General features: G+C 37.6%; 1 protein-coding gene across 1 annotated transcript in view; it reads right to left on the bottom strand.

Moving 5' to 3' along the window:
- The window catches only part of SPATA17 (spermatogenesis associated 17), a 293,216-nt gene that overhangs the window by 84,869 nt on the left and 180,715 nt on the right, over positions 1 to 27,632 (bottom strand). Inside the window, exon 8 of the mRNA XM_002717401.5 lies at positions 19,806 to 19,954. Coding sequence (XP_002717447.2) covers positions 19,806 to 19,954 — 149 coding nt within the window. The remainder of the gene's footprint in view (positions 1 to 19,805; positions 19,955 to 27,632) is intronic.

The following is a 27,632-nucleotide window of genomic DNA, read 5'->3' as shown; positions in this document are numbered from 1 at the left end:
TCTCTCTTTCTCTCTCTCTCTATCTGTAACTCTGCCTTTCAAATAAATAAAATAAATCATTTTTTAAAAACTACTAAATTTAAATATCCATTAAATAACATTTACACAGACCTTTCTTTGGGCCAATTAAAACATCAAATGTTTTAAAACTAAATTTCCAAAATGGCTAAGAATGATGGGCTCAGATGTTTTAAGCACTTGCATAAATGATACAGGAAACGTGTATATTTTTTATTTATTTATTTATTTATTTTTTACAGGCAGAGTGGACAGTTAGAGAGAGAGAGACAGAGAGAAAGGTCTTCCTTTGCTGTTGGTTCACCCTCCAATGGCAGCTGTGGCCAGCGCACCGCGCTGATCCAAAGGCAGGAGCCAGGTACTTCTCCTGGTCTCCCATGGGGTGCAGGGCCCAAGCACTTGGGCCATCCTCCACTGCACTCCCTGACCACAGCAGAGAGCTGGTCTGGAAGAGGGGCAACCGGGACAGAATCCGGCACCCCAAATGGGACTAGAACCCGGTGTGCCAGCGCCATAAGGCGGAGGATTAGCCTAGTGAGCCGCGGCGCCGGCAGGAAACGTGTATATTTAAGAAGGAAAATAAGGAAGCAAGAAACAAATTATTCTTACAAAGGCATAAGGAAAAAAAAACAAGCTAAAAATTATGAGAAATCGTAAGAGAAAGCAAAAATTCTTTTTTGAGTTGCATCCAAACAGCATATTTCAAACTATGGTCTGTGGATAATAAGAAAATTTCACGGCCAACTATACACGAAGACAGGGGACCTTCACCAATCTTGTTCACTGTTATGTCTTCAGTGCCTAATGAGGGTCCAACATATAGTGAGCATGCAATAATATTTGTAGAAAGAATAAACGAATGCATTTTCAAGATGCTTTATATTTCTCCTCATTGATGTTCACACTAAATAAATGTGTGTTTAAAACCAAGAAGTCCTGTAAATGCCAAAAATCTGTTTTCTGTTTTTCATGTAATTTTTCCAAATTTATTTGACTGAAAATTCATTAAATTTTACAGGCTAGTTTTTCAGGAAATGGAATTTGGAAAACACTATTCATAGTAAGAAAAGAAACCTGCTAGCATAATATCAATAAACATCAGAGTTCAATTGACTTATCTGTTTTTGTTTGACTTTGTTCAATGAGAACAATTTCTGGAATCAGATACATTACAGCAAAATAAATAAAACTTGGTTCACACTCAAGTGTCAAATTTCAATATGTAAGAAAAAACACTGAGTACTTGACATTACTCTAAGTTTAGTGCCATGTAATGGGCTCTGTTGTTGAGGAGTTTATCATTTAATCAAGGGTAACAAATTTATCTGTCTGAAAGTGCCAGGATGGTAATACAAATGAGTCAGATATAAGAACTAAAGAGTGGAGGCTGTTGTATGGTAGCAGGTTAAGCCACAGTTTGCACACTAGTTTCCCATACTGGAGTGCTGGCTGCTCTGGTTATGATTAAGCCCTTGGCTAATGGGCCTGAAAAAAGCAGAAGATGGCCTGAGTACTAGGGCCCCTGTCATCCATATATGAGACCTGGATGGAATTCTGGAAACTTGGCTTTGGCACGGCCCAGCCATGGTAGTTGTGGCCATTTGGAGAGTGAACCAGTAGATGGAAGATCAAGTTCTCACTCTCTTTCTGCCTTTCATATAAATTTATCTTTTTTTTTTTTTCACAAAAAGAAATGAAGAACACATATTTTAATCAATAGCTGCCATGTAAACTGTGGACTCACTATTTCCATATCTCTTGATTTTTTTTTTATTTGAAAGGCAGAGCAAGAATGAGAATAAGAGTGAGAGCAAGAAAGAGAGGGAGGGAGGGAGGGAGGAAAAGTGAGAGAGATCTTATATCTGCTGATTTACTCCTTAAGTGTCTGAAATCGCTGGGGATGTACCAAGCCAAAATGAAAGTCCCTGCATTTCACTGGAGTCTCTCACACGAATAGCTGGGACCCAAGCACTTGAGCCATCCTTGTGGCTTCCCAGGGTGCCTGTTAGTGGGAAGCTGGAATCAGGAGATCTGGGACTTGAACCTAGGCATTTCAATAAAGGACACAAGGGTCCCAAGTGGGGTTTTAACCACTGTTGTCAATTGTCTATCCCTTGATTTTTAATATAGGCTCAATAATATGAATTCTAAAAAGATTTTAATTACTATTTTAATTACTTTTCAATTAATTTAATTTTTAGAAAATTGTATAATCCAAATGCAGCACACTAGAGGCTACCTACAGTTCACAAGCCACTAGTTTTCAACATCTGAATAGAATTTATAACTAAGCATTTAACTCTGTCAATGATTTCAAGGTTACTGACAAATTTTTATATGTCAAATTACTATATATCAAATTATATTAGATATCAAATTATTATATTTCATATTACTGATAAGCTTCTTATGAGATCACCAACTCACTATCAGTTACTCTAAAGAAATCTTGGAAGCCAGCACTGAGGCGTAGTGGGTAAATCCACTGCCTGCAGTGCTGGAGTCCATATATGGGCACCGGTTTGAGTCCCGGATGCTCCTCTTCCAATCCAGCTCTCTGCTATGGCCTGGCAAGTCAGTAGAAGATGGCCCAAGTCCATGGCCCCTGCATCCACGTGTGAGACCCAGAAGAAGCACCTGGCTCCTGGCTTTAGATCGGTGCAGCTCTGGCCATTGAGGCCAGTTGGGGAGTGAACCAGCAGATGGAAGATCTCTGTCTCTCTGCCTCTCCTTCTCTCTCTGTGTAACTGACTTTCAAATAAATAAGTCGTTTTTTTTAAAAAAAAGAAAAGAAATTCTGAACATGATGAAGATTCTTCTCTGAGAGAGAGAGAGAGAGAGAGAGAGAGAGTTAGATGTTTATTCCCAATAATATTCTAAAAATGTAATAATAAAATGAAATCCCCAGTGAGAATTTAGCCTAGCAGACAACATAACTGCATCCCACATCAAAGCGCCTGAGTTCAATTTCTGGCTTGGTTCATGGCTCCAGCTTCCTATCAGTGTAAATACTGGGAAGAAACAGTGATGATTTAAGTAATTGTGACCCTGCCATCCATATGGAATTCTGGTATCCATTCCTGGATCCTGGCTGGTCTAGCCCCAGCTATTGTGTGCATCTAAAGATGGGGGCTCTTTGACTGTCTCTTTATCTCTCTCAATTAAAAAAACTTACATAAAACATTAGAAAAATCACATATTATCAAATACACATCTAAGTATGACACATATGTAGCATATATGTGAAATATGGACATACACTTCTCATATATTTGAACTCTGCATCAAATTGTTCATCTACTTCTGGTAGCAAATTCTCTTCTCCTTTGATTTATACAATTTCTCTTGGTCTCTTTCTGGCTTTTGCTGTTTCTTCACTAACTAATCATTTTCTGATAATATCTTAAATTAGTGACTCTTAACCAGAAATATGTATCAGAATCACCTGGGTATATTTTTAAATCATGTATGTCTATTGAGGCAAATGCTTGAGACTGAGGAATTCATATATATATGATTTTAATCCTCAAGGTGATACAGTTAAGCAATAGGGACTAAGAAGTACTGCCCTAATATTAAAGCCAGAAAGGTGCGCTTCCTTATATATCTACTTTCTCCTGGAGGATTCTTTTACCATCAAGCTTTTAACTATCTCTACTACATTGATGACTTCTAAATCTATCTCCATACACAATATCTTTATTTAACTCAAGAACCGGGTTCTCAAGTACTCTCTAGGAATATTTGCCTAGATACAAATCAGGGGACTCAGAGCTGCTCCCAAAGTAAGCTGATATCCAAATCCTCTATCTTATCAAACTTGCAATGCATCTTTTTATGTGTTTCCTAGTTAAGTGAGGACATCACCACCTAACTAGTCACATGAATCAGAAGCCAACAAGTCAAGGAACTGGAGGATCCTCCACTACTCCACTTGCCTCAATCTAAGGAAATCCTTGTTCATGGCCCTATTCTGCTATCACTGTATTTGATATAATGTGACAGGCCTTCTCCCAGACCACAGCTGCAGTATATGTTAATTTAACATAGCCACTGATTTAACACATTATTTGATAAGCATTCATTGTGTATCAAACCTATGACCTGTGTCGTCTAGTTTGATTGAAATATTACATTGTACCCAATAAATATGTATAATTATTGTTTTTCAATAAAAACAAATAATCTAATAAAAAAGAATTTACCAAAACAGATAATTTATCAGGAATTTGACCTGAATAGCAGAATTACCTGTGGGTTCTAGATCTGGAAGATTATGCTGAATTTGGATTGGGATGTAACTAAGTGCAAGTTAAAACTTTATGGGAGTGGTTGGTGCTATGGCATAGTAGGCTAAGCCTCCACCTGGGGTGCCAGAATCCTATATAGCACCAGTTGGAGTCCCAGCTGCTCATTTTCTGATCTAGATCTCGGCTACGGCCTGGGAGATCAGAATAGGATGGCCCAAGTTCTTGGGTCCCTGCACCCATGTAGGAAACTCAGGAAAAGCTCTTGGCTCCTGGCTTCAGATCAGCTCAGCTCAGCACCAGCCATTGAGGCCATCTGGGGAGTGAACCAGCAGATGGAAGACCTTTCTGTCTCTCCCTCTCTGTCTATAACTTTGCCTCTCCGATAAATAAATAAATAAAATCTTAAAAAAGATTTATGGGAAAGAAAATTTGTGATATAGGAGTCAGTAGCGAAAGCTGGTCAGTACAAGGAAGCAAAGCAGCAGAAATGTAGAGAGAAATGCAGAGGAGCAAACCATGTTATGCAGCCTAGAGATAGTCATCCGTTTCTAGTTTTTCTTTGGTCCTCCTTTCTCTGTAAAACTCCTTGATGTATCTTTTAAACACCCTCTTAATTTTGTATGATACCTTGAATGGACCTTTGTTCTTTTTACTGGAGTCTAACTATGAGGTTTGCCAATCTTTCCCTTCCCTCCATTACCAATTTCTCTGTTCTGTAGCAAATTCTTTATCTCTTAACTAGACTAAGTCTGTAGTCCCCTAACTGATCTCTCTTCCAAATAACTTCCATTTCCAAAATATCTGCATAGCTAATAAACTGGCATTTATACACCATCAGATCCTTTAATTCCAGTGCTTATAATACTGTGATGGTTTCCCATTCTACAGGGTAACATCCACTTTATCACTGGAGTACATGGTGCTTTATCAGATGGCAATAATGTACACTTTCCATCTCACATCTCCCAGTCTTTATGATGTACCAAGGCTATGAGCAAAGCTTCATAGGATACCTCAGACAGCAGACTGAAACCCCCATGATCTACATGCTTTTAACAGACGGATGGTTCTGTCAGTGCCACCTCCTCTGTCACTGCCCTTGCTCTGCCTGGCAAACTTCTATTCAGCTGTCAAATCTCTTCTGATTTCTCCACATATTTTTGTAAACCCTGAATAGAAACACATTTGAATTTATGATAATGTTTGAGGGCTATGAAAAAAAATCACAAATAGACAAAATCTGTTCTGCAGCAATATCATGTCAATGTAAGAATGTATGTGAGTATGACCCACAGAATGTCTAGCAAATGCTACATGCCTCATATCAACTAAAAGTCAAAGACAAACCTTTTCTAGGTATAGAAAGGGTATTCAAAAGTTCATAGAAATGTATGTTATTTTTAAATTCCACATTTCCCCAAATTTTTTTGAAGTATCATGTATGTTAGGCATTATATTAAAATAAGTGCTTATAATACGACAAAACTTAAGAGACAAAAAACTCTTTATGATGTATCTTACTGTATACAGTAATACTTTTTACATAATATTATCAGGTATAACACACTAAAAGCACTCAAAATTATCAAAGGACATAGATGTTATAAATCTTAAACTTGTTTAAATTTGATATCTATAAAAATAGAATTCTGGTATTCTGTGGTCATTCATTTAAAGTACATTTTTTTCATAGAAATAGTAGATAAAAAGAGAGCACAGTTCTTACCATATAACCAAAGTAATAAAGGACCCTTTTGTAGACAAATTCTAGAACTTCTTAATTATACACAGAATTATCTATATCCCCAGTGTTATAAAGTACCAGAACTTCATTAGAAAAATTAAGCTGGAAAAATGAAGGCAGCACTTTGTAAATTTCTACTGAAAATTAGCTGGGAGAGGCAGAGGAATACTGGATCAAAAGAGGGTAATCATGCTTAACTGTGCCCTAGAGCACCCGCATGTATAATACGATTTGCACAGTAACTACCTCTCCTATTACTGCTTGTTTGGAGTATTCTGTGTTAATGGGGTTAGCTAATTTTGTATTTTAACTTAAAAAGGCTCTGCTGATTAATAAATGTTGCACACTGTGATAGTAATTAAAATAAATGGAAAAGTTACAAATAAAAGTTGAATTGTTAAGAAAACATTATCTGAAAATATATGATAATCCCTATTTATCATAATACAATAACAGTTCAGGAAATATGCAAATTATAAAGGTCTAAAGTGTTTGAAAATATCACACAAGTCAAAAAAGTTTTGAGATGTGCTCAATTTCTTTTTCACTATTGTTTAGTGAAAAGTATAACCAAATCTCATTGAATTATACCACATATCTTCAATGCCTCTCATTAAAACTACTCTATGGATCTAATTTCCTAATCTTTCCCACATTTTTCCCATAGTAATATCTATGAAATGATGCTGATGGTTATTTAGAAATGGTATTTAAAAGGTTTAAGATAGAGCAACCTAACATTTACCAAGGCTTCTATTTGAGGAAAATGAAGGGAAATAAAATACATATTTTTCATTTGTTTGAGTAATTGGGGAGTTCAAGAAACTGTTGCTAATTCTGTTTTGCTACAACATTTATAAGATGTTTCCCATTTCATTGACTCTGAATAACTATTAGAAAATTAATATCTAAATTTTCCAAATTGAAAACTATTGAATTGTCTGTACTCAGGTTTTTAAATAAAAATCTGTGTGAGTTTAAAATATAATACAGCTCTAATGTGATTTGATCATGAACTTCACAGGAAAACTCAAATCACTGTCATATTTTCAAAATCCTCAATGTCCATACAGTTAACTAGCAGAAAAATTTTGAATTCCTAGAATCTAAGAATTCTCCTCAAGTTTAGTTCAGGTTTAAAGTTAGTCTAAACACCAAAGCCTGATCTAGTAGGTACCTCCTTCATTTGAAAACCTCTTAGAAGAACACTAGTTATGTGCTTTCCTTTGCTGCTACAACAAATTACCACAAATTTGGTAGCTTAAACAACATACATCCATTAATTCTGGAGGTCAGAAATGCAAAATAGGTCTCAGTGGGCTAAAGTCAAGATGTGAGTGGTGTGCATTCCTTCTAGAAGCTCTAGGAAAGAATCTATTTTTTTGTCTACCAGTTTCTAGAGATTGCCCACATTCCTTTGGTGTGACCCTCATTCCTCTAAGCTAGGAAAGCTAGAAAAGGTGAATTGAACCTTTTCACACGACATCATTCTGACCTCCTTTCATTTAGACAAATCTCTTTCTGCCTTCTGCTTCCACTTTTGAGGACTTTTGTGATTACATTGGTCCCACCCAGGTAGTCCAGGATAATCTCTTTATCTACAAATCCCCAATGTAATCACATCCCAAAGGCATTGTTATTATGTAAGATAACATATTCACAAGTTCCTGGGATTGGGACTCCAAGACTCTTTCAGGGGCTTTTATTCTGCCTACCATAACAGTGATTGGCATTGGTTGCTATTGTGAAACCTAAATCTACTCTATTTTTTATAAATCATAGTCTGCATAGTCTCCTGAATTAAATAAGGCTGTTTCAATTAATCAAAGGCACAGTACTCCCTGTATTAGGCAGCTTTTCATTACTTTCACTAAAATATTTGAGAGGAGCTTCTCGGGAAAGGAAAGGATTACTTGGGCTCACAGTTTGGAGGCTCACAGGTCAGGATCAGGCACCTGATGGAGGCTGGCTATGTGTGGGGAGCAACCCGGACTAGACTGTTACTGGAATTAAGACTTATTCTATGCATCTGCTCTCCCACAATATGGCGCTGGGAGAGAAGAAAACAGCTTCTACACAGCTGCCTCCAGTTCAGCCAATAAACTGTAGGACTTGCTCCTGATTGGAGGAGAGCAGCGAACTCGGCGTGTGGGTAGCCGAGTTGGGATTGGCAGAGGAGGACAATAAAGGAGGAGAGAGACGGCATGCACCAGGAACATCTAAGGGGAACATCTAAGGGGAACACCTGTGCAGCCCCCGAGAGAGCCGGCCGGCGGTGTGCCGCTCCCCTGCGGAAGTGGGGAATGTGGCCAGGGGGAGCTGCCCTTCCACGGAGGTGGAAGGGACAGTAGCCAACCCGGGAAGAACCAGCAGCAAACCCGGGGAGGGCCGAGCAGACGAAAGAGCAACGCAGGGTCCTGTGTCGTTCCTCCGTGAAGAGGGGGAGCGACAGCTATGGTGCAGTATGTGTGCAGGGAGGATCACATGGTAAGCCATAAATCACAGAGACATAGGAAACAATCAACACTCTCATGAGTATGATCTTTCAAGGGTACATCCCCAATGACTAAAAACACCCCCTACCAGGCTCACCTCTTAGATGCCATAATTATATAAATCACTTATTAATCCATCAACTCTGATGTCAGATTTTGGGGTTTAACCTTTGTATGATTTAGGGATCCAAGTCCTGTTTAATACATAATATTCCTCTTATAAGGAGTTTCATTTTCTTTGTTTTCAGTTACTGAAGGGCCTGTGTCTTGCAATAAAGAATTAAAATTCATCCCGGAGGTGATAAAAAGACATTGAAAAGCATTTGGCTGAATAACAGTGGGACTTAATTTCTCTGATGTTGGTTTGGTAAGATGCACTAAATGGGAAATAAGTCTGGGTAGATCAAATAGAAGATATTTTCTGGCAATTGAAGAAATTATAAATGTTTAAGACAGTAGATAAATAACAAAGGCTGAATTTGAGAGAGAATCAATAGGGCTTCAGGATTGAAGGGATACTGGTAATGCAGGAGAAGGAGGTAATGCAAACATCCCTAGTGTGGGGAGAGAGATGGTACTGAAATTCATACTTGCAGTGCCTCTTTAACCTTGCTTCTCTGGAGTGGTGGATGAATTCCAGGCATCTTTGGAATTTGTCCTTTCCTATGCACTTGCACCCCCACCCATTTTTTAAAGTATTTATTTATTTCAAAGGTATAGAAGTTAGGTTGTGGAGGGGAAAGAGGGAGAGAGGGAAGAAAGGAGGAAGGAGGAAGAAAGAAGGAGGAGAGAGAGAGAGAGAGAGAGAGATGGGAGAGACAGAGAAAGTGATCTTCTATTCACTGGTTCACTCTCTAAATGCCCATAACAGCTCCAAAACACACAAGCAGGGACCAAAACTAGGAGCAAGGATCTCAGTCTAGGCCTCCCATGTGGGTGGAAGGAATTCAGTCACTTGAGCTATCACTTTTGCCTCTCAAAGCCTGCATTAGTAGGAAACTAGATTCAGAAGTTGCAGCCAGAAATTTAATCTTGGTGCTCTGATGTGGGACATAGCCATTTTAACTGCAAGGCTAAACACAAACCTTTTCCCCTTTTTGATGTCTTACATGTGGAATTATGATGTTTGTAGCAAACATGAAGTATGATAATAATTATATTTTTTAAGACCATACTATGTTCCTGGCATTTTATACTAATTATCTCATTAAACCTTCTTTTTAGAAAGCTTTTATTTAATGAATTCATATTTCATAGGTACGGTTTTAGGAATATAGCAGTTCTCCCATTCATACCTACCCTCCCAACCAAACTCCCATCCTACCTCCTACTCCCTCTCCAATCCCCATTCCTCATTAAGACTCATTTTAAATTATCTTTATATACAGAAGACCAACTCTATACTAAGTAAAGATTTCAATAGTTTGCACCCATATAGACATGCAAAGTATAAAGTACTGTTTAAAAACAAGTTTTACCATTAAGTCTCATAGTACAACTCATTGAGGACAGAGGTCCTACATGGGGAGTAAGTGTAAAGTGACTCCTGTTGTTTATTCAACAAATGACACTCGTATTTATGATGTCAGTGATCACCGGAGGCTCTTGTCATGAGCTGTCAAGGCTACAGAAGCCATTTGAGTCCACAAACCCCATCAGTATATAGACAGCTCCATAAGCAAGGGAGAAGTTCTCCCCTCCCTTCAGAGAAAAGTACACTCTTCTTTGATGGTCTCATTTTTCTACTGGGTTCTCATTCATAGAGATCCTTCATATAGAACATTTTTTTGTCACAGTGTCTTGGATTCCATGCCTGAAATGCTCTCATGGACTTTAAAATGCTCTCATGGGCTATGAATGCCTTAAGGGCTGATATGAGGTCAGAATCCTGTTTAGGATATTTGTCATTCTATGAGTCCGCTGTGTGGTCTGCTTCCCATATTGGATCATTCTCTCCTTTTTAATTCTAACTATTGTTATTACCAGACACTTGGTCTTATTTATATGATCCCTTTGATACTTATTCCTATATATATGATCAGTTACGTACTTAAAATTATCTCTTTAACATGAAAGATGGCATTAGTATCACCCAGCTTAATGGGATTTGGAGTCCCACGGAAATTTTTTAGCTTTATCCTTAGGGGTAAATCTGTGGGAACATGTGCTGAATTGTACATCTCCTCCCTCTCTTATTCCCACTCTTATTTTTTACTAGGATCTACTTTCAACTAGATTTAAACACCTTGAATAATGGTGTGTTAAGTGAAGAGTTCAAAAAATGGTATTAAGTAGAAAAAGAAAATAGTAAAAACATAAAATGATAAACTGTTCTACAACAGTCAAGACAAGGGCTGTTCAAGTCATTGCTTCTCATAGTGTCAATTTCAGTTCTACAGGTTTCCTTTAGGTGCTCTGTTAGTTGTCACAGATCAGGGAGAACATATGGTATTTGACCCTTTGGGACTGGCTTATTTCACTAGGTATGATGTTTTCCAGATTCAAACACTTTGTTGCAAATGACTGGATTATTTTTTTTACTGCTGTGTAGTATTCCATAGAGTGTACATCCAATAATTTCTTCATCTAGTCTTCAGTTGATGGGCATTTAGGTTGATTCCATGTCTTAGCTATTGTGAATTGAGCTGCAATAAACATGAAGGTGCAGATATCTCTTTTGTTTATTGACTTCATTTCTCTTAGAGAAATTCCCAGGAGTGGGATGGCTGCATCATATGGTAGGTCTATATTCATATTTTTGAGGTATCTCTCTATTGTCTTCCTTAGTGGATCTATCAGTTTACATTCCCACCAGTGGTGGATCAGGATACCTTTTTCTCTGCATCCTCACTAGTATTTGTTGTTTGTTGATTTCTGTATGAAAGCCATTCTAACTGGGGTGAGGTAAACCTCACTGTGGCTGTGATTTGCATTTCCCTCATAGCTAGTAATCCTGACATTTTTTCATGCGTCTGTTGGCCATTTGGATTTCCTCTTTTAATAATTTCTCTAAGTCCTTGGAAAATCAATTGGTTGTTTGTTTTGTTGTTCTGGAGTTTCTTGATCTCTTTGTAGATTCTGGCTATTAATCTTTTATCAGTTGCATAGTTTGAAAATAATTTCTCCCATTCCATCGGTTGCCTCTTCACTTTCCTGTTTCTTTTTCTGTACAGAAACTTCTCAGTTTGAAGTATTTCCATTTGTTAATTTTGGTTTTGATTGCCTGTGCCTCTGGGGTCTCTTTCTGAGTCTCTGACAGAGTGTCTCCAATGTTCTCTAATAATTTGATAGTGTTGCATCATAGATTTAAATCTTTATTCCATGGTGAGTAGATTTTTTAAAATTTTATTGACAGGCAGAGTTAGACAGTGAGAGAGAGAGAGAGAGAGAGAGAGAGAGAGAGAAAAGTCTTCCTTTTCTGTTGGTTCACCCCCAAAGTGACCGCTACGGCTGGCGCATTGTGGCTGGTGCGCTGCACTGATCTGAAGCCAGGAGCCAGGTGCTTCCTCCTGGTTCCCATGCGGGTGCAGGGCCCAAGCACTTGAGCCATCCTCCACTGCCTTCCTGGGCCACAGCAGAGAGCAGGACTGGAAGAGGAGCAACCGGGACAGAATCTGGTGCCCGGACCGGGACTAGAACCCAGGGTGCTGGCGCCGCAGGAGGATTAGCCTATTGAGCTGCGGAACCAGCCAGTGAGTAGATTTTTGACTAAAGTATAAGGTAGGGGTCTTGCTTCATACTTCTGCATGTGGGAATCCAGTTTTCCCAGCACCATTTGTTGAAGAGTCTCTTCTTGCACCAGGAATTGGTTTTAGCTCCTTGATCAAATATAAGTTGGTTGTAGATGTTTGGATTGATTTCTGGGTTTTCTATTTTGTTTCACTAATCTATCCATTTATTTTTGTACCAGTATCAGGCTGTTTTGATTATAACTGCCCTGTAGTATATCTTGAAATCGGGTATTGTGATGCCTCCAGTTTTGTTTTTGTACTGCAAGATTGCTTTAGGTATTCGAGGTCTCCTGTGTCTCCATTTGAATTTAAACATCATTGTTTCTAGATCTGAGAAGAATGTCTTTGGTATTTTAATTGGTATTGCATTGAATTTGTAAATTGTTTTGAAAGAATGAACATTTTGATGCTATTGATTCTTCCAATCATGAACATGGAAGATTTTTCCATTTTTTTCTATCTTCTTCCATTTCTTTTTTTAATGTTTTTTAATTCATATCATAGAGATCTTTGACATGCTTGGTTAAATTTATTCCAAGTTATTTGATTTGTTTTGTAACCATTATGAATGGCATTGATCTTAGAATTCATTCTCAACTGTATCATTGCCTGTGTATACAAAGGCTGATGATTTTTGTGTATTGACTTTATATCCTGCTACTTTACAAACACTTTTATGAGTTTTGAAATACTCATTTTGAAGTTTTTTTGATCCCCTATATATAGAATCATGTTGTCTGCAAATAGGGATAATTTACTTCCTTCTTCCCAGTTTGTATCCATTCGATATCTTTTTCTTGCCTAATGACTCTAGCTAAAACTTCCAGGACTATATTGAATAGCAATGGTGAGAGTGGTTATCTGTATCTGGTACCAGATCTCAGTAGGAATGCCTCCAGCTTTCTCCTATTCAATATGATGCTGCTTGTGGTTTTGTCATAAACTTCCTTGATTGTGTTGAGGAATGTTCCTTCTATACCCAATTCGCTTAGAGTTTTCATCATGAAAGGGTGTTGTATTTTATCAAATGTTTTCTCTGCATGCATTGAAATAATCATACAGTTTTTGTTCAGTAGTTTGTTAATGTGATGTATCACATTGATTGATTTGCAAATGTTGAACCATCCCTGCATAACAGCGATAAACCCACTTGGTCTGGGTGGATGATCTTTCCGATGTGTTGTTGGGTTAGATTGGCTCAATTTTGTTGAGAATTTTTGCATCTATGTTCAACCAAGGAAACTGATCTGTAATTCTCTTTCTCTATTGTATCTTTTTCATGATTAGGAATTAAGGTGATACTGGCTTCGTAGAAAAAATATGGAAAGATTCCTCTTTTTTTTTTAATTTTTTTTTTGACAGTCAGAGTGGACAGTGAGAGAGAGAGACAGAGAGAAAGGTCTTCCTTTTGCTGTTGGTTCACCCTCCAATGGCCGCCGCGTCTGGCACACTGTGGCTGGCACACCACGCTGATCCGATGGCAGGAGCCAGGTGCTTCTCCTGGTCTCCCATGGGGTGCAGAGCCCAAGCACTTGGGCCGTCCTCCACTGTACTCCCTGGCCACAGCAGAGAGCTGGCCTGGAAGAGGGGCAACCGGGACAGAATCCGGTGCCCTGACCGGGACTAGAACCCGGTGTGCTGGCACCACAAGGCGGAGGATTAGCCTAGTGAGCCGCGGCGCCAGCCAAGATACCTCTTTTTAACTGTTTTGAATAACTTGAGAAGAATTGGAGTTAGTTCCTCTTTAAATGTCTGGTGGAATTTAGCAGTGAAGCCATCTGACCCTAGACTTTTCTTTGTTGTGAGGGCCTTTATTGCTGTTTCAATTTCTTTCTTGGTCATGGGTCTGTTTACGTTTTCTATGTCTTCATGGTTCAAAATAGGTAGTTTGTATGTGTCCAGGAATCTATCCATTTCTTCTAGGTCTCCCAGTTTTTTGGCATACATCTCTTTGTAGTAATTTCTGATGGTTCTTTTTATTTCTGTGGTGTCTTTTGTTACGTTTCCTTTTACATCTCTAATTTTATTGATTTGGGTCTTCTCTCTCCTTGGGTGTGTTGGACCAAAGGTGTGTCAATTTGGTTTATTTTTTCAAAAAATCAGCTCTTCGTGTTGTTGATTTTATGTATTGTTATTTTTGATTAAATGTTGTTGATTTCTTCTCTAATTTAATTATTTCTTTTATCCTACTAGTTTTGGGTTTTGTTTGCTGATATTTTTCTAGATCCTTGAGATACATTGATAGCTCATTTATTTGGTGCTTTTCCAATTTCTTGATATAGGCACCAATTGCTATTTAATTTCCTCTTAACAATGCTTTTGCTGTATCACATAAGTTTTGATGAGTTGTCATCTTCAATTTTTTCCAGAAATTATTTTATTTCTCTTTTGATTGCTTCTATAACCCAGTCTTCATTCAGGAGCATGTTGTTCAGTCTCTGTGTGTTTGCATATGCTCTAGAGTTTCCTGAATTCCTGATTTCCAGCTTCATTCCATCGTGTTCTGAGAAGATAGAGGATGCATGGTATGATTTGATTTTTTGAATTTGCCGAGAGTTGCTTTATGGCCTAGTATATGGTCAATCCAAGAGACAGTTCCATGCACTGCTGAGAAGAATGTGTATTCTGCAACTGTAGGATGAAAAATTCTGTAGGTATCTTTTAGGTCCATTTGGTCAATCGTGTGGATTAATCTGCTATTTCCTTGTTGATCTTTCCATCAGGTTCATCTGTCCATTGCTGAAAATGGAGTATTGAAGTCCCCCAATACTATTGTATTGGAGTCTAAGTCTTCCTTTAAATGACTTAACATATCTTTTAAATAGCCACTTGTCCTGTAATTAGGTGCATATATGTTTATAATATTTACAGCTTCCTTCTTAATGGATCCATTAATCATTATATAGTTCCCTTATTTGTCTCTTTTACAGTTTTTGTGTTAAAGTCTATCTTGTCTGAAATTAAGATGACTACACCAGCTCTTTTTTGATGTCTATTGGCATGTAATATCTTTTTCCATCCTTTCACTTTCAGTCTGTGTGCATCTTTGTTGGTGAGATGTGTTTCTTATAGGCAGCAAATAGATGGGTTTTGTTTTTTAATCCATTCAGCCTGTCTGTGTATTTTAACTGGGGAGTTGAGGCCATTTACATTCAAGGTTACTATTGATAACTAACTTAGTCCTGTCATTTTTCCAAAAATATTCCTATTTTTAATATTAATTTCCTTTGAACTTTTACTGAGAGATTTCTTCCTTTACCTTCTTTGGTAGTGATGACCATGTTATTGTGTTTCTGTGTTTCTGTCTGCAACACATCCTTAAGCATCTTTTGTAGGGCTGGAAAGGTGGCAACAAATTCTTTCGAATTCTGTTTGTTATGGAAGGTTTTTATTTCACCTTCATTCACAAATGAGAGCTTTGAAGGGTATAATATTCTGGGATGACCTTTTTTTTTTCTCTTAAGACATGTAGGGTTTCTGATGAGAATACTGCTGTGAATCTAATTGTTGATCCTCTGAAAGTAATCTGGTGTTTATCTCATTCTAATTTTAGAATCTTGTTATGTTTTACTGTGGTGAGTTTGATTACAAGGTGTCATGGCAAGGATCTTTTCTGGTCATGTCTATTAGCAGTTCTGTGTGCTTTCTATACTTGGATGTCCCTTTCTTTCTGGAAACCAGGGAAGTTTTCTGCTATTATTTTACTAAAGAGGCCTTTCTCTCCATGCCTTCAGGAACTCTTAGAACTTGTATGTTGGGTCTTTTTATAGTAGCCTATAGATTCCCAACAGTGTTTTTTAGTTTTCTAATTTCTTCTTCTTATCTTTGGTTTGACTGTATGCTTTGTGTTCTAAGACCAATATTCTTTCTTCTGCTTCACCAATTCTGTTGTTAAGTCTCTCCACTGCATAATTTTTATTTGTTCCAGTTAATTTTTCATTTCATTTTGATTTCATTTTAAGATCTCAACTTCATGTTCTATTGAATTCTTCATTTCATTTTGTTTTCTCTTTAATCTCAATTTCATGGGAGAAATTTTCTGTCCTATATAGATTTCAGTAGTTCATACATTTGCTTCTGATTATTTCTATGTAATCTTATGATCAATTTTTTGCATTTTTCCATTTCTTGCATTTCTTCTATCTCATCATTTTCACAATCTAGCACTGAAGTGTCATGTTCTTTTGGAGGTGTGATGTTGTCTTCCTTTATCTCGTTTTCGGAATTGGTGCATTTGCGGAGATAGTTGTTGATTTCTTTCTTGCTTGCTTGCTTGCTTTGGCAGCCTTTATCTTTGTATTATGACTCTGTAGATAAGTGGAATGTCTGCTTTCAGTGAATCTCTAGAGGCTTGTAGTGGGTGTGGCCAAAGGCTCTGTTCAGTTCTCCAGGGTTAAGGGTGTGCCTAAAGGGACACACCCAGGTTTAGCATGGTAAATCTTCTCTCTCTGTTTTTTTTAATCAGAAGAGAAATCCATTCTGCTCAGCTGAGTTCCTCTCCTCAATGGAAACCACTGCCTCAGTGGTATAATCTTCATCTGCTCTGTCCCAAGGACCACATAAAGGATCTGTGCAGTCCTCGATGAAAGTTCAGATTCTTCAGCAATGTCTCTCAGTGGGTAAGCAGGAAACCCTGAGCTTGTGGAATCTCCCACTCTGACTGCTCAAAATCTCAGCTACACCCTGAGTCCTCCCACACACCCTCAGTTTTTTTTCACTGTCCCAGTACAGAAGCCTCACACAGTCACAAGCTCCTAGCCCCCTGTTAGTTCGCCCCACCAGAGTCAGGAGTCTTCACTCGATTGGTTGCTGGGCACAGATATGAGCTGGTGCAGCTACTATGTATGTCCAAAATGGTGCCCACTCTATTGGCTTGTTACAGGATGCTGTTGTAAAGTGATCAGGGAGAGAGAAATGTATCTGTCGTGTCCTCTTTTTTTTTTTTTTCCTCCTCCTGGTATACTTTTCCGCATGGGGATCTAAGCCACGTTCCCTCCAGGCTCTTCCTGCAGCTTTTTCACCAGTGGCTTGGGCTGCTATGGTCTGGTCTTACCTGTCTTTCCAATGCTGGTGCATAGGCTCTCGGCTGCTGGAGTCCTGAGCCACCGGCGCCCAAGCCCTCCACTTAGGTCTACCATGTTCCTCTAATTTCAGTAGAGTTTCTTCTGCTCTTTTCTCCCTAACTCTTCCCTGAGACTGTACTTTCTCCACTTTTTAAAAACTATCTTCTCCTGGGCTAGAACAGTAAGCTGACTCCCTACTGCAGCATTTTGAACCCTCATTTAATGTTCATTATAACCTTTTATGGGAAGATTTCTGTCTCTATCTTATAAACAAGGAAACAGGCTCAGGGAGGCAAATTACTTACCTACATTACTACTCATCTTGTGAAGTAGAACAGAGATTTGTGCTCCCTTAGGTCTAGTTTCAAAGTTCATATACCTTTATATAATACATTGCAATGCTCACAATAGGACAATGAAAGAGCTAAATGTATCAAACACTTAGATATGCTTCTCTTTAAGTTTTTTAAATTAGAAATAAAAGGGCCTACCGTGTCATGTTTAAATACAGGGTTCCAGGTTAAGGACTTTAGATGACAAACATACTGACTTTAATTCATTATAGATAAAAATGGTATTGTAGCAAAGGATGTTCTACATTAAAAAACCATGCATCTCTTTGTCAAGAATACACCTTCCTCTAATGTCTATCATACAATTATTATCTACAAAGATATAAAACCTATATTTCTAACATTTCTTTTGTTGTATAAGATGTAATTATCTAGAACATGAAAAACCAAAATGCTTTTGGGAGAAACTATAAAATGTCAATGTTTCAATTTTTTGTAATAGTGGAGTTACTTTAGGTTTGCTGCTAATACAAATTGCTTAGCTTAGTTGCTAAAACATATAGTTTCATATATTAGTAATTTCTTTAATATTTCTTATTTCTAATTGGTTGATAATCCTAGAAACTCTTTCCATCTCTGACAGCTTTAGGGTAAAAGGTCAACAGCAACACTGTAGAAAGTGAAGACATTTACAAGTATTTTACACAAACTACAAGTTGAACACCTTTCTCTGGGAATAATACTGAGAGCTAATTCTTCTAAGCTTTTCATAGAAAATAGTAAGAAAGGATATCTCAGTGTCTTTGATATGCAATGATTTCTACTGAAATAGCTTTGAGATGGTCAATAATATCTCAAATATTTGGGCAATTAATTTTGCTATTTCATAAACCCTTGCATTGTTGAAAATAGAAAACTAATGCTGAGCAATATAACTTTAACTATTTATCACCAAATTATACATTTTGCTTCGCTAAGTCTGAGCAGCATTGATCTTTGATATCTTTATGACAAATCTACCTCCCCAAAACTGATTGTATAAATGTTTCTCATTTTTTAAATCATCATATGTTGGGTTAACTGATCATTTACTGAAACAATATGCTAAACACACTATATGTAATTATTTCACACCAGGTAATATCTATAAAATGCAGACATTTATAAACTTACTTGCAACACTTGCCATTTTTACCTTTGATGATTAAGTGAAAATATTTTTCAAGGGTTTTTCAGAAATGTATTATTAAAATAAAGCATATTACTGTACTATCTCTTATGACCAATAAAATCTTCTAAAATTCACTGTGATAGATAAGAGATTTCAAATTTCTTTATATAACAAAGCATACCTTTTAATGTACTACTTTACTATTATATAAATTTTACAGTGTTACCTATAATATACTATGTAAATAACAATAAATAATAGTTGAAATGCTGTATGTTGTAATATTTATGTAGTAATTTATATCATAAATTATTTCATTATGATTATAATAATTTGTATATTATAGTAATGCCATTATGATTCAGTATATAAATAATACTAAGAAATTATCATAAAATATATTGCAATGGCAATTACAAAAGACATTACAGGATAATAATAATAATTATAGTAAAGCCATTATAGATTGAAAATGGTCTATTTATAAATTATATATGCCTCTTGTGATGACAAAGTACCTTAAGAGAGAGGAAGTACCCTGAAAAAAAGATGTATGAATAGAGACCCAAATCAATGATGCTAACAAACTAATTTAAAACCACATGTGCTATTTGATCATCCTTCATTTCTTTTTCAGTCATCCTCCTCTGTTGTAAAGAGACTTCCTTTGTGTTTGATTTATTAACACTATAACATTATCCCTATATATCCAAATGAAATTTAGTTTGTTAGAAACATTTTGTTTCATTGGATATTATTTTAGAAGCATTATAAATACATTATCTCCATAGATATATGGTGGTCATTTATCCCCCTTAAAATGACATTCATTAATTTTCTTTCCTTTTGAGTAGCACATACAGTGCTTTGCCATCAACACTGTCTTCTTGTAAAATATTTACATGTTGAAAAATGATGACTTCTGAATCAGTCAAGAGTGGTTTTACCTTTTCTGACAAAAGATTCTCTACAATATTATCAAGTGGAAAATTTAGAGCATCAGCCTGGCACAGTTATATTCTTTTCATCCAAACACTCACATTTTGTCATTCACATTTTGCACCCATTCCTTTCTTCTGAGCTCCTCTCTGGACAACTTTAAATGATTGAATGGTTCTGCTACACGTAATGTTGGCTCCAAAGGTTTGTAGCGCTGTTCTAACACTTCATTGATATCTCGAAAGGGACCCTGAGAAGAAAAGCATGAGGAACATATTTTATAATGGAAGATTTTTTTAACATGTTGTTAATGACCAATGCTAGTGAACATCTACAAGGGACATCAAGTTTATTAAATTATTTTTTAAAGATTTATTTGAAAGTGTTACAGAGAGACATAGAGATTTTCTATCTGCTGGCTCATTTCCCAAATATTAGCAATGGCTAGGGCTGGGCTAGGATAAGGACCAGGAAATCCTTCCAGGTCTTCCATGTGGGTGTCAGGGATCTAAACACTTGGGCCATCTTCTGCTGCTTTTCCCAGGTTTGATAGTAGGGAGCTGGATCAGAAGTGGAGCAGTCAGGACATAAACTGACCGAATACAGGATGCTGGGTTCACAGGTGAGTTTAATCCACTGCACTACAACAAAAGCCCCAATTATTTCTTCAATTAATTTTTTATTCAAGAAGCAGAGACAGACAGACAGAACTCCCATATGCTGGTTCATTTTGTAAATGCCAAAAATGGCTGGGGTTAGGAAAGGCTGAAGTTGGGAGCTGGGAATTTAATCAAGTTCTCTCATATGGGTGACTGGTACCCAACTGCTTGAGCCATCCTTTGCTACCTCCCAGGGTCTGCACTGGTAGGACGCTGTTATCATGAACCAGGATTGGGAACTGAATACAGCCAGGTACTCTGATACAGATGTAGGCATCCTAATCATTAGGCAACACACCTTCCTGTAAATTATTTTTAAAACACAGTTTGTTCTCCTCTGAATTAGGAAATATAACAATATCAAAAATAAGACCATCACTTGCATTCAAGAAATTTTCTCTCAAATCAAAGTGATTTCACTAAAAATGTTCACACAGGTAGATGGCCTTGTGGCACAGCAGGTCAAGCCACCACCTGTGATGTGGGCATCCCATAACAGTCCCATCTGCTCCACTTCAGATCCAGTTCCCTGCAAATAGTCTGGGAAAGGAGTGGAAGATGGCTAAAGTGTCGAGTCCCTGCCACCCATATGGGAGATCTGGGTAGTGTTCAGCCTGGCCCAGCCCTAGATGTTAGGCCATATTAGGAGTGAACCAATAGATGAAAGCTCTCCCTCTCTCTGTAACTCTTTCAAATAATAAATAAATCTTTTTTAAAAAGTTTAAGTAAAATTTACCCCACTTAGATGAAAAAGATTTTAATGTTATAATTAGTAAACTTATAGTTATAGATTGCTTTGGTTTCTAATTTAAAAAAGCACATTTATTGGGCTGGCACCATGGCTCACTTGGTTAATCCTCTCCCTGTGACGCTGGCATCCCATATGGGCACCGGGATCTGGTCCCAGTTGCTCCTCTTCCTGTCCAGCTTGCTGTGGCCTGGAGGGCAGTGGAGGATGGCTCAAGTGCTTGGGCCACTTGGAGAGACCAGGAAGAAGCACCTGGCTCCTGGCTTCAGATCAGCGCAGCTCCGGCCGTGGCGGCCATTTGGGGAGTGAACCAACGGGAGGAAGACCTTTCTCTCTGTCTCTCTCTGTCTCTGTCTCTCTCTCTCTCTGTCTACAACTCTGTCAAATTAAGAAAAAAAAAAACACATTTATTTTAACTAAATGTTTAGTTAAATTAAAAATAATCTGAGGAAAATAATATAATTTATTATTAATTAAAATAATTCTCTCAAATCAATACCAAATTATGTGTTTGTTACTTATTTCAAAAATTTTTTACTTTTTTCCAACTTCTCTGGTACTAACAGCTATTTTTAATGGCACAAACATAGCAAAAGTAAGGCCACAGTTGCACTGCAAAGTGACCTACAACATATCATACCTTTAAAGTAGTTACTTATACAAGAGTACTTAAAAACAGTAGTGGAAAGGAATTAAAAGTTGTTTATTTCAGTGCAGAAAAAAAGGTGAAACACATGCATTTTTTTTCATAATACACATTTTCCATGAATCTTTTGAAGACCCCCAAAATGCATGAATTCCAATTTTTTTGCACCAATATAAACTTACCTTTTAATTCCATTTTTCCACAAAATTTTGTAGGTACCCTTGTCTAGGAGTAGTTACCAGAATTCATTGCTTTCTAATTAGTGTATTAAGCACAATACAAATCAGAGGCCGCTCAGGACTTTGCTGTGCCATTAATTAGATATTATTTTCTTTTTTCAACACCATAGTACAGGAAAGAAGTAACAATGATATCTAATCATATTCCTTATTCTCAAAAATCTCTTCTTTAAATAGGTTATCACTAACAAGACACAGCTGGAGTTACTGCAAGCACTGAGTGAAGACTGTAGGGCTAATAAAAAGAAATGATTCACGCCTCATTTATGTTCACTTATGTTTTACATTAATAGAAACCAATAATAGGAACCAGTTACCATAAAAGTCATGGACCGTAAATAACACAAATGGCAAATAAGTATCATCTCGTACTTTTCACAGCTGGACAGGAGGATTGCTATATTTGAAAGTAGTTAATGGATTTTTATTGGAACTTTATTTTTAAAGATACAGTAACATGCTTCCAAGTCCACTATTAAAAAATCAAGTAGCGCTTTTCACAAAACAGATTCTTACTCTTTTATTTTAACAAATTCTCTGGTTTTAAAGTTAATATTTGGCTATGTAACTATTAGCAAAGTACTTCTCTAGGCCTATTTTCATTGATTGTATAATATAATAACTATAGGCCGGCGCCGCGGCTCACTAGGCTAATCCTCCGGCTTCCAGCGCCGGCACACCGGGTTCTAGTCCCGGTCAGGGCGCCGCATTCTGTCCCGGTTGCCCCTCTTCCAGGCCAGCTCTCTGCTGAGGCCAAGGAGTACAGTGGAGGATGGCCCAAGTACTTGGGCCCTGCACCCCATGGGAGACCAGGAGAAGCACCTGGCTCCTGCCTTGGGATTCGCGTCATCTCTCACTGTCCACTCTGCCTGTCAAAAAAAATATAACCATATCCCAAAATTACTTTTTATTTTTTAAAGATTTATTTATTTATGTATCAAAATTACTTTTTAAAAAAGATTTATGTATTTATATATTTATTTGAAAGGCAGAGTTACAGAGAGGCAGAGAGAGAGAGAAAGATCTTCCATCTGCTGGTTCACCCCCCAAATGTCCACAATGGCCAGAGCTGCGCTGATCCAAAGCCAGGAGCCAGGAGCTTCTTCTAGGTTTCCCATGTGGTTTCAGGAGCCCAAGGACTTGCATCTTCCACTGCTATCCCAGGCTATAGCAGAGAGCTGGATCAGGAGAGGAGCAGCCAGGATGCAAACCAGCACTCAATGGGATACTGCCACTGTAAGTGGTGGCTTTACCTGCTACACCACAGCGCCAGCCCCCAAAATTACTCTTAAGATTTGTAAGATGATACAACGCTATTAGCATTGTACTTGGGACACAGCAAACATTCAAAAATGATGCCTTTGTTGTTACTACTACTACTACTACTACTCTTTCATTAGCTTTAAGAGTAGTTTTAAAAGGTCTTTTTTTTTTAAGATTTTTTATTTGTTTATTTGAGAGGTAGAGTTATAGACAGTGAGAGGGAGAAACAGAGAGAAAGGTCTGGCATCCATTGCTTCACTCCCCAAATGGCCGCAATGGTCGGAGCTGCGCCAATCTGAAGCCAGGACCCAGGTGTTTCCTTTTGGTCTCCCACATGGGTGCAGGGGCCCAAGTATTTGGGCCATCTTCTACTGCTTTCTCAGGCCATAGCAGAAAGCTGCATTGGAAGTGGAGCAGCCAGGACTAGAACCGGCGCCCATATAGGATGCCGGTGACTCAAGCAGAGGTTTAACTGTGGGGAGCAACTTGCACTAGACTAAGTTACTGGAATTAAGACTTATTCTATGCATCTGCTCTCCCACAATATGGTGCTGGGAGAGGAGTAAACAACTTCTACACAGCTGCCTCTCTTTGGAGGAGAGCAGTGTGCTCGGCATGTGGGTAGCAGAGCTGGGATTGGTGGAAGAGGACTATAAAGGAGGAGAGAGACAACATGCACCAGGAACATCCGGATAACATCTGAGCAGCCCCCGAGAGAGCCGGCTGGCAGTGTGCCACTCCTCCATGGAAGTGGGGAAAATGGCAGGGGGAGCCGCCCCTCCACGGAGGTGGAGGGATCGGCAGCCAACCCGGGAAGGACCAGCAGCAAACCCGGGGAGGGCCGAGCAGACAAAAGAACAGCACAGGGTCTAGTGTCATTCTCCACGAATGGGGGAGCGACATTAACCTACTGTGCCACAGTGCTGGCCCTACAAAGGTTTTGAATAACAGTAGCATCAAAGAAATAAAAGAATGACCCATATCTATGACTTTGAAGATACAAACACTCATCTTTGCCTTCTAACCTTGTTGGCATACATATATAGCTATTTCTAGACTTATGCTATTATTTTTTTTCTGAGAATTACTCATCCCAATGAGACTCAAAATGAGCGAGAATGAGTCTTCTTAAGCAGCATTTTGAAAATAAACTCAGTCTTTCTTTTGGGTTCACAATCACGCGTAGGACTCCCAACCCTCCTGTGATCATCACCATCTCCCTGTGTCTTTCAGTGCCTGGCCCATACATTTGTATGTTAAATTAACAACTTGCTCTTGAGCTTAATAGTCTACCTCTTTGGTTAGCAAATTTGGTATCAGCTGTCAGGCTTCTCTTTCTCTGTTAAATAATAATTTTTTAAGCATTTATTTATTTTGTCAACTTCTCTTATGCCAAAGCTTTTATTGATTTGTATTTTTTTGTAGCCTGCCCTTTTAGATCCCAGGTGATCACCTATTCCTATTATCCCAGGGATCCTAAAATCTGGAAATAGTTTCAAACTTTAGGTTTTTCTATATTTAGCTTACCTTACCTCCACCAAAGTCTTGGTTATGAGAGCTAAATATATTTATTTTTTTAAATATATAATAACTCATATTACTTTATAGGTATCTTGCATTTCTAAGCTTTTCTTAAAGCTTAAATAATAATGAAGTTATTTTTTTAAAACCTGCTATAATTGTTCCATATATTTATTGCTTTCTTTTTTTAAAAAAATGTATATATTTTATTTGAAAGGCAGAGTTAGACATAGAGGGAGAGATAGAGAGATCTTTCATCTGCTGGTTCACTCCCCAAAAGGCCATTAATTGGCCAGGCTGAAGCAAAGAGACCAGAAGTCCATATGGGTCTCCCACGTGGGTGGCAGTGGCCAAGTACTTGGGCCATTTTCACCCTCTTTCTCACAGGGTGCATTAGTAGAACGCTGGATCAGAAATGGAGTAGACAGGATTTGAACTGGTGTTCATATAGGATGCTGGCGTCACAGGTGGCTGCTTAACCTGCTGCACTACAGAGCTGATCCTGTTCCACACATTCATGAAATTCACTTGACAAGTACATATACTCTGGTGGTCAGAGTACAGATATCATTTGAGCATAATCTTAAATGTCCTTAAAGAAAAGATACAGGAAATATAATAAAAAACACAGCAAGATTAAGAAAAGGTCCATTTTGTGAAAAAGAAAAGGAAAGAAAGAAAGTGAAGAGGAAAGAGAAAATTTTAAAAAGGACAGAAGAATGGGGAAGAAAAAGTGTGGGTGATGAGAAGGAGAGAAAGGTGAGAGAAAGAAGGATAGACCAGAGGACATGGCTAGAGGAAATGGAGGAGGAGGAAGGATGCCAAGGTGAGGAAAGAGATAGAACAGAAGGAAAACAAAAGAAAAACTAAATGAAGAAAAAACAATCAAGAGATGGGAAAAGAAGAGAAGAAAATGAAAAAGGAAGGAACTAGGGAAGTAAAAGAAAAGAAAATACTTGAATATTAGTGGGGATCATTTTGTGGTATGCCTGACAAATAACTGCAGTTCAGTAGTGTGTGTGTATGTAGACAGATTTGTAAATATATATTTTATATGTTTATAAATTACTGCATAGATTTATATATACATTTCTTTATGTAAACATGTATATTTATCTTTCTACAGATTTTTCTATATAAATATATATTTTTGTTTTAATATATATGAATCCACATTATACAAGTATAATAAAGCAAACCAATAAAGAAAAAGTGAAAGTTATAAATCACTTTTGAAATAAGATGTTTAATGTTTAATGATTAATGTTGTGAATATTATACAGTGAGTTTAATTCAGATGACCTCCAGGTTGCTGTCAATTTAGAAGTGCTAATATATGCCCTTATTTTATCCATACTATATAATTTTCACACTTCTTAAAAAGTTATATGCAAAATTATTCTCAATTCCTTGTAGCACCAATAGCTACCTCAAAGAATATAACATGTAATGTTGATTATTGAAAATTCAAATATGCAATGTTATTTATGTAACAACCATTGAATACTACATTGAACACATAACAGGCCAGTGCCGCGGCTCAATAGGCTAATCCTCTGCCTTGCGGCACTGGCACACTGGGTACTAGTCCCGGTTGGGGCACCGGATTCTGTCCCGGTTGCCCCTCCTCCAGGCCAGCTCTCTGCTGTGTTCAGGGAGTGCAGTGGAGGATGGCCCAAGTACTTGGGCCCTGCACCCCATGGGAGACCAGGAGAAGCACCTGGCTCCTGCCTTCGGATCAGCGCGGTGTGCTGGCCGCAGCGGCCATTGGAGAGTGAACCAACGGCAAAGGAAGACCTTTCTCTCTTTCTCTCTCTCTCTCTCTCTCTGTCCACTCTGCCTGTAAACACACACACACACACACACACACACACACATAACAGATATGCAAAGGGAGTAAGTTATTATTTTCTTTATGGAACAATTGATAAATTGAATTGTAGTAATGTTATATAAAACCATTACTTGTTCTAACAGAAATAAAAAGTAATATGTGTAACTCAAAATGGTAAAAATTCAATTATTCATAATGTAAATTTCATTTTAAATTTAAAATGACTTTAAATGCTTACATTAGAATATTGGTTTAACATTTAAAAAGAACTATTACATCATATTCTAAATATACATGAGTCTAAATGAATGAAAAATTTCCCCACTATCTCTGTTTTGTTCTCTTGCTCAACTCCAGCCTGACATTCCATTTCAGAAAGTGGAAGAATTTTCAGTTTCCGTCTTATTTGGAGAAATAGATTAGTTTAAAGGTAATTATAGATACTGACATAAATAGAATTTCAGAGGAAATGAATCATGGATGAGGAAATAGACAAAGTAGTCTGGGGAATATTGACTTTATAGATTTTCAATGATTCTTTGTAGCTCCTTTTATGATGTAGTACAACCAATAGCTAATAGTATTAATTGTCAGTTAATAGTTTGAGAGAGCAAAAATAATAAAGTATATTAACAACTTAACAATACAGAGTAGAAACACAACTTATCACAAATAATTACAGTAAAATGGAAAACTTTTTAATGGCATTGAATGAAGGGTCATCTTATTGCAGAGGTTGATTCAATGGTTGGGCTGTAAATGAGCCCTCAATGATCCCTGACTCTTGGTATTCACACTTTTGTGTAATCTCTTACCCTTGAGTATAGAATGTACATACTCATTTCTAACTAATAGACTATGGCAGAAGTGATGGAATGTCACTTCTGGCAATATAAGTTGTAAAAAGTCTGTAACCTCAGAAATCTGAATATAGACCTATCATATGACCCAGGCATCTCACTCATGGGAATTTACTGAAATGAAATAAAATCAGAATATGAAAAAGTGATGTTTATTG

Source organism: Oryctolagus cuniculus, chromosome 13 (assembly GCF_964237555.1).
Source record: "Oryctolagus cuniculus chromosome 13, mOryCun1.1, whole genome shotgun sequence".
NCBI lineage: Eukaryota > Metazoa > Chordata > Mammalia > Lagomorpha > Leporidae > Oryctolagus > Oryctolagus cuniculus.
Note: the sequence above shows the minus strand (reverse complement) of the source record. Positions and strands in the feature narration are given on the sequence as shown.